Source organism: Haliotis rubra, unplaced genomic scaffold, assembly GCF_003918875.1.
Source record: "Haliotis rubra isolate DU_JTF1 unplaced genomic scaffold, ASM391887v1 Scf923, whole genome shotgun sequence".
NCBI lineage: Eukaryota > Metazoa > Mollusca > Gastropoda > Lepetellida > Haliotidae > Haliotis > Haliotis rubra.
In genome coordinates this window covers 252876-265568 of record NW_025767661.1, presented here as the reverse complement: position 1 = coordinate 265568, position 12693 = coordinate 252876, and the positions used below count along the sequence as shown (strand labels likewise).

General features: G+C 41.5%; 1 protein-coding gene across 1 annotated transcript; it reads right to left on the bottom strand.

The window, feature by feature from the left end:
- Positions 1-3724: 3724 nt before the first annotated feature.
- LOC124264440 lies at positions 3725-8279 on the bottom strand. The gene is made up of 4 exons (XM_046699183.1): positions 8149-8279; positions 6605-6993; positions 5875-6084; positions 3725-4173 (listed from the first exon to the last, which is right to left on the bottom strand). Exons 2-4 carry the CDS (start codon positions 6960-6962, stop codon positions 3926-3928), a joined length of 816 nt encoding a protein of 271 aa, XP_046555139.1. The 5' UTR covers positions 6963-6993; positions 8149-8279; the 3' UTR covers positions 3725-3925.
- Between the last annotated feature and the right edge of the window lie 4414 nt (positions 8280-12693).

The following is a 12693-nucleotide window of genomic DNA, read 5'->3' as shown; positions in this document are numbered from 1 at the left end:
GACGCGATGACAACTGACATGCATCGTTTCGTCGGTTACCAAGGTAGTGACGTCATTACTGTGTGACGTCATGCAAATAGTGTACTACAGTACAAAACTCTTCCGCAACCTCTTTATGAAACCGGTTTCGGTTTGAAACCAGAAAAATAACCAAAAAATACGCTATTGTGTCAATTTAATGCATGTAAGACGTGGGTGATAAATAAAATACCACACTCGGTCTCATTAAGACGAATTATATGAAACGAGTGACCTTCCTATGGTATCTGACCGAGCGAAAGCGACGGTCAGATACCATAGTAAGGACACTCGTTTCGTATAATTCGTATGTAATGAGACCTCGTGTAGTATTGTCTATATATTCCACTCACTGAACAGAGACATTCGAGTTTGATAAATGAGATCTGTTCATAGGACATCGCCCTGGCTGAACACAGAGACAGGTGGGGTCCAGTGGCCACTTCAGTCATAAAAGGGCGTGACATCTCATTCTGGGGTTGGGGATGGGGTTGGGGTTGGGTAGTGGTTTAGGAGGTTTCTACTTTGGTGACGCCAGAACAGAATGGTGCTAATAGCCCAGCCAACACAAAACGTTTTCAGAACGTTGTGGGAAGGTTGTAGATTGGTAACGTCATGACACAATGTTGTCACAACGTTAGTATTACGTCATTTTATAACGTATTTCACAACGTTACAGCAACGTTATATATACACGTTGTCAAAATGTTGTATATCGACTATTACACAATAACTTGGTGTCATCATAGAGTTTTCTGTAAAACTTTTCACTTTGAGATTCCTTCTTCACTATTCAGTTCCAACTTCAGAAAACACACGACCACAACAACATGCAAATTGACGAATAAACATTGAAGTGAATTTCTGCTTTGTTCCTAATATACTGTTCACTATTGGGGAACCTGTCCAACTAATAACGTTAAATAGAACGTTAAGACAACGTACATAACGTTAGCATCAATTAACTTTTAACATTGTGACGACGTGAAAATGACGTATGACAACGTCACGTCACAACGTTGTGACAACATCATCCCCATCGGGTTCACACTCCCAACCACCCCCCTCCCCAACCCCATACCCCACTCATCCTTTCACAAGATTACAGTCCGTTTGGCTCAAAGGCGGACCGATGAATTGCAATCTAACTGGAAAACTAATAAACATACAATGCTCAATGAAACGCTGATCATAATGAAAACATCAGACCAACTCTGTGAGTGTTTTTGCAGAATTTATGTCCTAAAAATATAAAAGTTGTTTAACAAACTATCATTAAAATATTGACAGAGTTCATTATATGTTACGAGGGAGGAGTGCAGAGAAAGGGACAGCCAAGTGTTCGCGAAGCACGTGCACAAGTATGGACAAAGCTATTGATTCATTAACCTGTGCTGATGCTCCATCCTTTGAAAACATCGCATCCTGTGTTAATATTTTAATGATAGATTTTAGATTTCTAAATTTGAATGCAGGTTGTGGGCTTGATACAAAGCACTTACTTCATCCAATCACTCGAGCTTGATCCAAATACATCACGGCCTGACCGCTGTTGATTGATCGATGAATTGCCGAGGGCGTAGACCGAGACGCAAATGGTGTATTTGGACCAAGCTCTCGTATTAGAATGAAGTAACTACTAGATATTTTATTTGTGTAAGAACTGTTTCTCCGTAAAATAAGTTCATTTCAGAGACTAGATGTGATGTTGAGAATTCCTTAAAACAACAGTTGTATCCAGTCATTAGATGGGCGTGATATTGCAGGCATACTGCTAAAAGCAGCATGTTCAACTCAGCCAAATATAGTTAATCACGTAGATTACACATTTTCAACTGAACCAAACATTGTTAATCTCGCTGGTAACACATTTTCAGTTGAACTAAATATAGTTAATCACGAAGATTACACATAATCAATTGAACCAAATACAATTAATTACGTACATTACACCTTTTCAACTGAAACAAACATAATTAATCTCGCTGATAACCCATTTTCAACTGAACCGATAGTTAACACGGTGTCAGTGAATGCACAGGCTGTTTTGTTCAACTTGAAAATTGTCCGGATCTTACCAATACAATGCAAACATTATGTGTTCTTAATGATCTGCTTTGTTGGTATTCTTGGTTTGGCCTGACGCGACCCATGAAGATCCCGGTTAGAATATGTCTTCAGCAACCCATGCTTGTCGTAAGAGGCGACTAACGGGATCGGGCTGTCACTCGGGCTCGCTGGAATGGTTGACTTTCATCGTCATGGTATCCCAAATGGATAGATCGATGCTCATGCTGTTGACCACTGGATTGCCTGGTCCAGATTCGATTACTTACAGACAACCGTCATATAGTTTGGATATTGCTGAGTGCAGCATTAAACAACACACAAAGAAATAAACCGTTTACAGGCACGACAATTTAATACATTTACTGTGTCTATGCTTGGTAGGCCATAATAATAATAATATAATGCAGTTGCTTGCCACGTGCGCTTTTACGTCAGAAATCCATTAAAGATGTTGCACAACGACAAAAAGTGATGTCGTCGTCGAAGTCGTCACCAGGAAGACAAACAATGCAGATTGCCCCAACACCCATCCTACCCGCATGTTGCGTTGATTAAAAATATATAGGAAACTTTCTCTTCCGTTATTTGCTCCCTAATTTGAAACTGGGCGACTGTATCTGTTTGAAAGACATACTGCATTGCCAAAGGGAAGCGATAAACCGCTCCTAATGTACATATTACGACACATTAAGGTTATCGCTTGCTTTTCTTTACTTGACCTTTAAAAGACGTTTTTACACGAGGCTTAGTGAGCTTTAGGTATTTATGTTGCCAGTATATTCATACTGCCATGCCATGTTGGGAAAGTACATTTAGATTGGGATGGGAGAACTAGCCTTCAAAACGCAAATTCCGTGTGCGATATTTTGCAAGTCAAAACATTGATTACACAACAGTCTTCGTTTACTGCTGACTGGGTTCTGTCTATAAAGCGCAAATTAGTACAATAACCAGTCCAGAATCTTTTAGCCCAATTCATTCAGCTGGATATATAAATAATAATCAATATTATTTGATACATCTAAGCACTTGTATATTGCAACACTACGCTACTTCTAATCCTTGCAAAACACGTCGTGCAGGCGTGCTCTGTCGCACTGCGTGCTCTGACAAACGGAAATCTGGAAATCGTGGAAATCTCAAAACGAGGCTCTGCCGCTAGAAAAGTTTGGCGATGTGGTATCAATTACACTGTGCGTTACAAAACTACATTGAATAAGCGCAAAGAACACATAACAGATATAACCAGTGAGCCAGGTGAATTGTGAATCATTGTACGACCTCATCAAGCAGGGGCAGTCTGTGACGTCTTAGTTAAGGTCATGCTGCCTACACCTCGCCATAAAATATAAAAATACGATGTTATTAAAGTTTAAAATTAAAGTTCATTTGTTAATACTATTTTCTTATGAAATAGGAAATTGGAATTCAGTGTAACCATAGTTGTTTGTGGTGTCTCTTTTCACTTTTACACGAGAAAATTCGGATCGGCTGAAAAGTAGGTCATTGTCTGAATAGACTCATGTTTCGGTTTGTAAAATAACTATTGCGGAATACCTGATTCTCTCCCTTTGCGTGTCAATACATGTTTTAAATTTAGTCTTTTCAGATTAAAAAATTCCAAGTTAATCTGAACAATATTTGGTATTCTTTATTATGTTGCAAAATATAGTGTGTTACTATCAATCGGTGACACTACATGTGCGATCTCAGTATGTCGTTAAATAGTTCTGAGATTCAGTTCTTGTCGTACGACTTTCACTTCGTACCGTTATATCACATTTGTATATCTCAATACATTCACACCCGGATTTCAATTCCACTGCCATGATCTTTTTCAATGATCAACACGTCGTTGAACCGAAGGGTATACACCCTGAACAAAAAAAGGGGAGAAGAACATTCCGTCTGGACATTTCAAAACATCCAAAGTTCTTCCTCTCTCACACCTCAGGTACCACGGGTAGTTTGTCCGAGTTGGCAGAGCGTGGTTCCCATCCGGTTTACCAACACAAGATGGCCGGAGCTCCGAACAGGGCAGACAGTGTGGATCTGTACATGTGATGTTGAGAGCTTGATAGTCGCCTGTTGGAAGAAATTATAATTTTAATCTCATGAAAATCGGATCTTACAGCCTGCTTCATATTTCTGATTATGTCAGAACTTTCGCGAACTTTGACCGAGCAGTGATAGCCAATCGTGAAGCAGCTTCACGGCACTTGTTTAAAGTGGCGACTGCCAGTCCTTATCACACTTGAAAAATAAATTGAAAACTAAAAACCGATCTGGAACTGTCTAAATATTAGGGGTGGGTATTGCAGAGAATATTCATATTGCGATATATTGCGATGCGAAAGCATGTATTGCGATATGCATTGCAATATATTGCATGAAGTATTTTTTAACAAAAAAACTACTTATAATCGAGTTACTGCCTGATTTATAGAGCAAAAACACAACAAAATCACTATGCTTGATTAAGCTTTAATAACAAATTTTAATCATGATAAAATAAAAATGTGAATAATATTTGGCACAAATGAAACAAGGAAATATCCGAAGATTTCCGAGTGGTACGACGTTTTCCGAATGCATGTCAAAATACCGGTTTTCGATCAGCGTATTGCAATACGTATCGTTTTCATGTCTGAACCGGTAAATACCGGTAAACCGGTTATATTGCGCAGCCCTACTAAATATATGGTTAGTATCAACATAGGAATCAACATGGTACAATCCTTTTTTCGTCATGTGGTAGTAGATGAAGGATAATAATTTTGCTTCAGCAAAAACCCCAACTACTATACCACAGTGGGGATGACGAATTATGCAAGTACGCGGATATATAGGTCCACAAAGACACTCACCTGTTAAAACGTATTTAGGAGACGTTTCATTCACTATCACAATTTTTGTGTTTGTTGTTTTAGGCCGCAATCAAATATTTGTACTATATAACGAAATTACATTTTTGGTGTAATGCATACCCTCTATATTAATCTATAAACCCTTTCAGAAATAAAAACATATATTCATCTGCAAGAACGAACTGTAGCCGTAATGCTGTAGTACCCAAATACGTTCACATAGGCTTACTGTTGGCATGTCTAACTGACTGACTGACTGTCTGAGTTTAGTTGTACGCCGCTTTTAGCAATATTCCAGCAATATCACGGCGGGGGACACCAGAAATGGGCTTCACTTATTGTACCCATGTGGGGATTTGAACCCGGGTCTTCGGCGTGACGAGCCAAAGCTTTAACCACTAGACTACCCCCACCGCCCCTGGCATGTCTAACAGCCTCGGAGCTGGTGGGGTAGCGTAGTGGTTATTTAAAGCGTTCGTTCGTCACGCCGAAGACCCGGGTTCAAATTAATCCCTTCATGGGTACATTGTGTAAAGCCCATTTCTGGTGTCCCCCGCAATGATATTGCTGGAATATTGCTAAAGGCGATGTAAAACCCCACCCACTCACTCACTCTAACATCCCCGAACAACCCGCAACTAATCGCGAGACGTCCTTCACATCACCGCTCTTCTGTATGGAAGGGCGGTGGGTTAGCCTTGTGGTTAAAGCGTTGGCTCGTCACGCCGAAGACCCGGGTTCGAATCCCCACATGGGTACAATGTGTGAAGCCCATTTCTGGTGTTCCCCCCGCCGTGATGTAGCTGGAATATTGCTAAAAGCGGCGTAAAACCAAACTCAGTCAGTCAGTCAGTCAGTCAGTCAGTCTTCTGTATGGCATGTTTGAGGATGTACGGTAGTTGATATAGAATTAGCTTACATGGGGCTTTTGGTACGGGTCTTCCATCGCAATATTTCTCAGCAGACCGGAAGTCCTCACAGAGACCGGATGTGACGTTGAAGAGGTCGGGATAGGGGCATTCCAGCGCCACCGTCTCAGCGCCCACACTGCAGTCGTAGTACAAAGCGCAGCTCAGGGTTGAGGGGTAGCGCCCTCTAGCGGTCAGGCGACAGAACTCATTCCAGCGAACTGCCAAAGAAATTGTGGATTAAATAAGGTTTGCATTCTCATTTCATTCCATAATTGGCAAGGTAATACTTTTAAATGTTACTTGTTCGCCAGAAGCTTATACTTTACGTTGTGGAATGAAAAGACTTTGGTCAAAGTATGTTCTATCAAATTTCACCTTTAAATAAGTTCTTTTTGTAATGCCATCATGTTTCATCTGAGGAATATGAAAAGATTATCTTCACATTTTGAGTTCTTTTTAATCCTATTGCAAGCCTAGCAACACCTATAAGCTAAGATAAACAAGTACAAAAATAATGTTTAGCCTGTCTTAAGCAAAACATCTTATATGGTTATGTCAAGGAGCATGCCTTTCCCAAAATACAGTTTCGTCTTTAAAATAAACCAGTGTATATACTTGCATACATCCACATTACGAAAAAAAGAATATGCTATTTTAAATACGACCGCTATGCAAGACAACCATTATGAAAATATTTATTCCTAACTATATCGTTCATGAATAATACATATGTCCTACCTTTCTCCTGTCTCTTACACTCGGCGCGGTCCATCACACAGATCGGTTCCTGCAGACCAGTGACGGTTCTGGGATCCAACGGGCACCTGCTCCAGTAAGCTGAATCTCCAACACACCGGACATAGCCAGTACAGGCCCAGGGGAGGAGAAACATGACACCGTCCTTACCCCTACACAGGTAGTTCAGCTCGGGGAAGGGCAGGCCCGGTCCCCCGGGGTAAACGTGTGGTTGGCTGGCCGGGGGTTCCACGTATTTAGTGAGGGGGTACATGTACTTGACAGCGTCTGTGGTCATCAGAAGGACGCTGAGGGCCAGGAGAGTTGGGGTGGTCACTCCGAGACTTTGGGTTCTGATCATCTTGATCTGCTTCTGACTTCAGTTGTTGTTACTTGTGATGAGAATAGAACATATGAATACATAGACTAACGCTTAGTCTCTGAATGTATATAAGTCTGTTAGTACGAAATGATCCCATTTAAATTGAAGAGGAGCCCCAGTGAGATTGGAGATTCAGAACCTGAACCTGAGAAAATCTAAAATTGCTTTATTTAAGGCTTTAGCATTGCAGAGAGGGCAAGATAGTAGGGAAAATAATGTGGCTCAGGGACTGAGACAGACTAATGACTACAGTATGCGGCTGGCGAAATTTATTTAGATACAACTGGATCCGAACCCGTACTCTGGTTTACATATTCCAAGAGTGAGTGAATAGATTGGTTTAACGCCGATTTGAACAGTGTTCCGGTTATATGAAGGCTTGTCTGATTAAAGAGGGAGGAATTCCCGAAGTAATGCAGGTGTTAGATGTTGACTTCGGTCAAATCCACGGGCAAGGGTGTGGTGGTTACAAACCGGGTATAATAGAGGGCGAACTAAGATTCAAACCTGATGGTTTCTGACGTGCCCAAAGAAATGAATGAATATTGCTTCACGCAATATAACAATTATTGCAAAGGAAATGTGCAGGGCGAATTAAGTCGTCTCAGACGACTGTGCCATTTATGCCAAAAATCACAACTAAAACTCCTGAATACATGACCATCGAATTACCATTTGTTTTGTTTTTTTGTTTCATATTTCAGACAACGTTAGGCATGGGTAAATATTTTTATGTTTGCCCGGCTGTTTACCTAGATACAAGAATGGTCACATTTCATTGATTAATTCAATAGCTGGACCAGAATTAAAATCAGATTAAGAAAGAATATTGTACGTCATGGACAAATCATGGGTTGAATCTACAATCCACGGATCCTGATCCGGCTAAGGGGGCGTAACTGTTTGCATTCATCCATGGCCCTTTCGCTAATGACATATCAACACAAATTCAAACGTGCCAAGGGCGACAGGGTAGCCAAGTGGTTAAGCGTTCCGCCGTCACGCCGAAGCCCCGGGTTCGATTCCCCACATGGGTACAATGTGTGAAGCCCATTTCCGGTCTCCCCCGCAGTGATATTGCTGGGCTATTGCTAAACGCGGTGTAAAACTATACTCACTCACTCAAACGTGCCACGTAGACATCACAAAAGTTAGTAATACTTACACGGAACAGCCTCAACAGTGGAGAATGCTCTCACATCTAAAGTGTTATGATGTAGGCTATTCCTTATATACCTCACAAGGTACGGATGTCGCAATCACTGGACCGTGAGTAGACAGGCACTGCCCACGACACTGACGTAGAAACAGCCCAGTTTACTCAACCACGGCTACGTCAGCTTACGTACACATGTTTTATGTATGTCTTTCCGTGTAAACATTCAAGGGCGTGTTTTGTATGTTTCGGGTTCTTCTTGAGCCTGTTTGTCACTAGCTGTTGTAATTGACATGTTGTTTGTGTTGTTATTCGCCGTCGTTTTAAAAATATCACAGCTGGGAAGATTTGTTTAAAACGAAAGTAGTAGTTTATGGATAACAATATCTTGTTTAGTGCAAAGAGAGGGGCGGATACAGCTTTTTGAGAAAGGTGTGTGTCCGTGCGTGCGTGCGTGCGTGCGTGCGTGCGCGCGCACATTTCAGTTTCACCCGTTTTCATAAGAGTTTCAGAGTTTCAAGTTTCAATAAACTTTCGGGACAAAGGGTGGTGGTGGTGCCCCCCCTTCGCCACTCCCACCCCTTTCGGGCCTATGATAGCGATACGTGTTGGTGTAGAAACACAAGTGTTTGAAGACGGTATCAGAATCTACACCGAAACGTCGCTGTATGCAATAAACAAGAAGTAGTTATCCATTAAGTCGTATGCGTCATTACTGACTCACCAACCTCTGGAATGTCAATAAAACAATTAAAAGGAATATTTTATGGAATTTCATGCGTTTTGGGCTGGACTGCGACGTGAAATAAAAGGTCCAAATGTCCTAGAAGAAGTCATCAGGGGCGTGCTGATACAGCGTATAATTAAATCAATATCAATATAAAATATTAATTAATGACAAGTGCTCTGTTTCAAAGCTTTATGACCCGTGACGATCCGGGTTAGAACTGGTCTTCAGGAAAGAATTCTTCTCGAAAGAAACGACAAAAGGGAAACGGTGGTCAGACTTAGTTCACACATGTCATCGTGTCCCAATTTCGTAGATCGATGTTCATGCTTTTGACCACTGGATTGTCAAGTCCAGACTCGATTATGAACAGACCGCCGCCATATAACTGGAAAATTGCTGAGTGCGGTCTAAAACTAAACTCACTCACTCACTAAACTTGGAATTATGGTTGTCTGGAAGTAGTCAGACAACCTTTGTTTGTTCAGACTCAGAGGGTTTTGTTTTCAGGTCCTATTCTCTCAGAGTCCAACTTCCAGTTCCAACTTACAGACCGCCATCATAAAGCTGGAATAATGCTGAGAGCGGCGTTAAACAACATACAAACAAAAGCAAAGTTTTGTGTCACAGTGAAATAAAAAACAATACAAATGAGATTTTCATCGAGTCATCTCTAAAAGAAATGATTCACTATTGAAGTCGTATACAGCATCGAACGTGTTGTTCCCTCTGTTCACTTCCCATGCTGACGCCATATTATAGCATACATGGAATTATCATGGCGGCTCCTCCCATTATCAGACTCATCCATGCTGTGTATATTTCATAATATTCACTTGCGGCAGGTGACCCTCGTCGCCTTTCATTCCCAGCACGCCATCTTCCCGCGAAGGGCGAGACCCAAAGGTCAAGAATCCCTCTCGGCGTGTCACTATCCAACGAAAGACTCATTAAAACCAGTCAAACATCATGTCATGTTGTCAACAGGTTCCACATTTTGATACGTTTAATCATTGTATATACATGAGGATGAAAATACAGTGATAATACGGCAGGGACATTCAAATTCCGCAGCAGTTTCTAACACCACACGAACAAACGTTCGTATCTGAAATTGTTTGTATCAGGCTGCAGATCTGGCTTGGCAAATACTTTTCGTTTTTACTGTACGTAATAATCGAATATAAAGAGGATTTACTCGCATTTGAACTGAAAAGGTTACAGAGAGTGTTTATGCTCTCAACAGAGCATAAACACTCTCTGTAACCTGAACAACCCTGGCTGTTGTCTGATAGACTTGCCACGATTCCTCAGTCCACATAAAAGTGGTTGTTTTTTAAAGAAACACAAAATAAATGGAGCATGTTTTTGTCATGCATCAGACGTTGTGGAAAGAAGATTTTCAGACATCACTTGATGATAAAATCATATACTCGTCGTATTTTTAACGAATACCTTGCAGTCGTCTAACTTCCGGTATACCAACGAAAGATCGAATGAAGAAAACGTACCGAACACAATCAAGTTTCATGTACTCTCTCTACAGGCTGGCCAGGTGTTTAGCCAGAGGCGGTTCTCTCGTCCGCCATGCTAGGGACGGAGCTCAGGCAGCCAAGTCGCAGTAAACGCTGATTTAGAAGGATGAAAGTCTCGGGGTCGTGGCGCGAGAGAGAGAACTTCAGTTCGTATGATTCACTCCAACTGATTCCAAGCATGCCCTACAGACTGAGCGTGTGAAAGCGTGTTCCTTGTCTGCCCACGCTGTTGTAAAGTAATGCCCCGAGGGTGCAAGCTCTGTGGCCAGTGAGTGAGTTTAGTTTTACGCCGCACTCAGCCATATTCCAGCTATATGGCGGTGGTCTGTAAATAATCGAGTCGGGACCAGATAATCCAGTGATCAACAACATAAGAATCGATCTACGAAATTGGGATACGATGACATGTGTCAACCAAGTCAGCGAGCCTGACCACCCGGATCTTCACAGGTGCTCTGTGGCCAGAAACCATGGGGTATTTTCAGTTGGGTGTTCTCCTACCACTCTCCGTCGGTCTGGCGATGGTGGTGGACGCTCTGCTGATGCACCAGTTGACTCAGCACCCAAGGAGAAGTTGTCGGTGACGGCGAGGTAGGCGAGGTCGTCGTTGTTGATGATACCGAGTTCGCTTGTGAGTAAGTTGTTACTCCAGGAACATATTTGGCTTAAATTGCTTATAAGTGATAACTGTAGGAAAACGTTTTGTGATAATGAAACCATTAAATGTGATTTGCAAACCATTATGTTTAGTTTAATTCACTTGTATTAAAGACTTCTGCCATTACGAGTCTCGTACTTCAGGGCTAGATCATTGCAAACGTCAGTCATGTTTACTACACAATATTATTTACTCGCTCCTGATTGGTCCGTTCCTGGGGAGACCGCCCTTTAACCTCTCTGACCCGGCATCCCTCGCATACATAATTAGTTAGCTGGCGATCACTAATGCCTAGACTTGGCAGTGGGCTCTGAACCCGCAAAACTTCCACTTTCCATACCTCAAAAACTTTTCAAACACCAACATGAAGATTCATGGAAAAACGTACGAGATTCATTTCAACAACAATAATAATTTATTCATACAGTAACATATCTACACATATACACTTAAAATGAGACTTAGAAAAATGCTCTAAATCGGTGTATTCTGATCATGACGTCCAAGCACCAACTGACTGATAAAGCTAATTAGAAGTTCCCCCAAAATCATTATTAATAATTCCTATAAGTCCAGGGCCCCGTTCCTCAAAGCGATCGTAGCGTCTCGCATTGTATATAAAGCCACGTGACCACCTATTTACCTAACCCTAGAGAACGATCTGTCTTTGGTTGTACGCCATGTGGTGTCGATCTGTCTTAGTTTGTACCGACACCACCTCCTTGAACTCTAAGCCTAAATGGAAATACTTGGACGCCATGACCACCCACAGCCTCTAAACTCTAGGCCTCATGCCTATTCTTCCGCTGGAGTCCACGATGGAGATACTAATGTGCCGAACACCACATCATTTACCCATTGATGCGGTGAACTGATATCCTGACTTGAAAGTCACGTGATTATACGAGAGATTCCCAAACAAAGATGACGGCGCCCATGACAGTACCTGTCATCTCTACGCTATTTGACTATTCTAACAACTATTGGGCTTATGTAAATTTATCATCCTAACGGTAAGGTTATAAACGTATTCTCTATATACCCTAAAACTAGTTTAATGATGTACAATCGCTTCCTAATGTAACCTAATACTCAACCGGAAGTATGATGGACATTCGATTTGACGTAATGACTAGATCTAGTACGTTTTAGAATAAGCTAATGACACCCTATTGCGCTTCCAAATCTATCAAAAGATCTTAGCATTATTGTTTTAAGCATTATAGCATATTTCCATTCGTAAAACATCATAAGCTTGTGCCATCACATTACGCTATTGTTTTAAAACACAGCTGTAGATTCTACTTTGTAAGAGTCAATGTCAACAACGTCGCCTGTCAGAACGATCTCGATTACTTTTTCAAGAGTTTTTGAATTGACCATAACTTTTTTACATTTCCTCGCTCTAAGCGTCCAGTTACGAAAACTAACTAACAGATATGCATTAATCTTACCTTGTTCTTCGACAAACTGATCATAATCCCTTGACACTCGGTAATTATCCATTCTTTGGTGAATTTGTGATCAGGGCCGAGCTACGTGTTTCGGTGACGCCCGCCATTTTAACTTTGTGACAGCCAGTCTATTTCGCAATGGGGTTACCGCTACTTTTGACTCAGATTAGTGTTTTGTAT

Excerpts from the sequence above, each read along its gene's own strand:
- LOC124264440 (XM_046699183.1), bottom strand. The coding sequence starts at position 6,962 with ATGATCAGAACCCAAAGTCTCGGAGTGACCACCCCAACTCTCCTGGCC. Across the intron at positions 6,085-6,604 it reads GTGTAAGAGACAGGAGAAAG|TTCGCTGGAATGAGTTCTGT; the intron begins GTAGGACATATG and ends TTTCTTTGGCAG. Across the intron at positions 4,174-5,874 it reads ACCCGTACCAAAAGCCCCAT|GCGACTATCAAGCTCTCAAC; the intron begins GTAAGCTAATTC and ends TTCTTCCAACAG.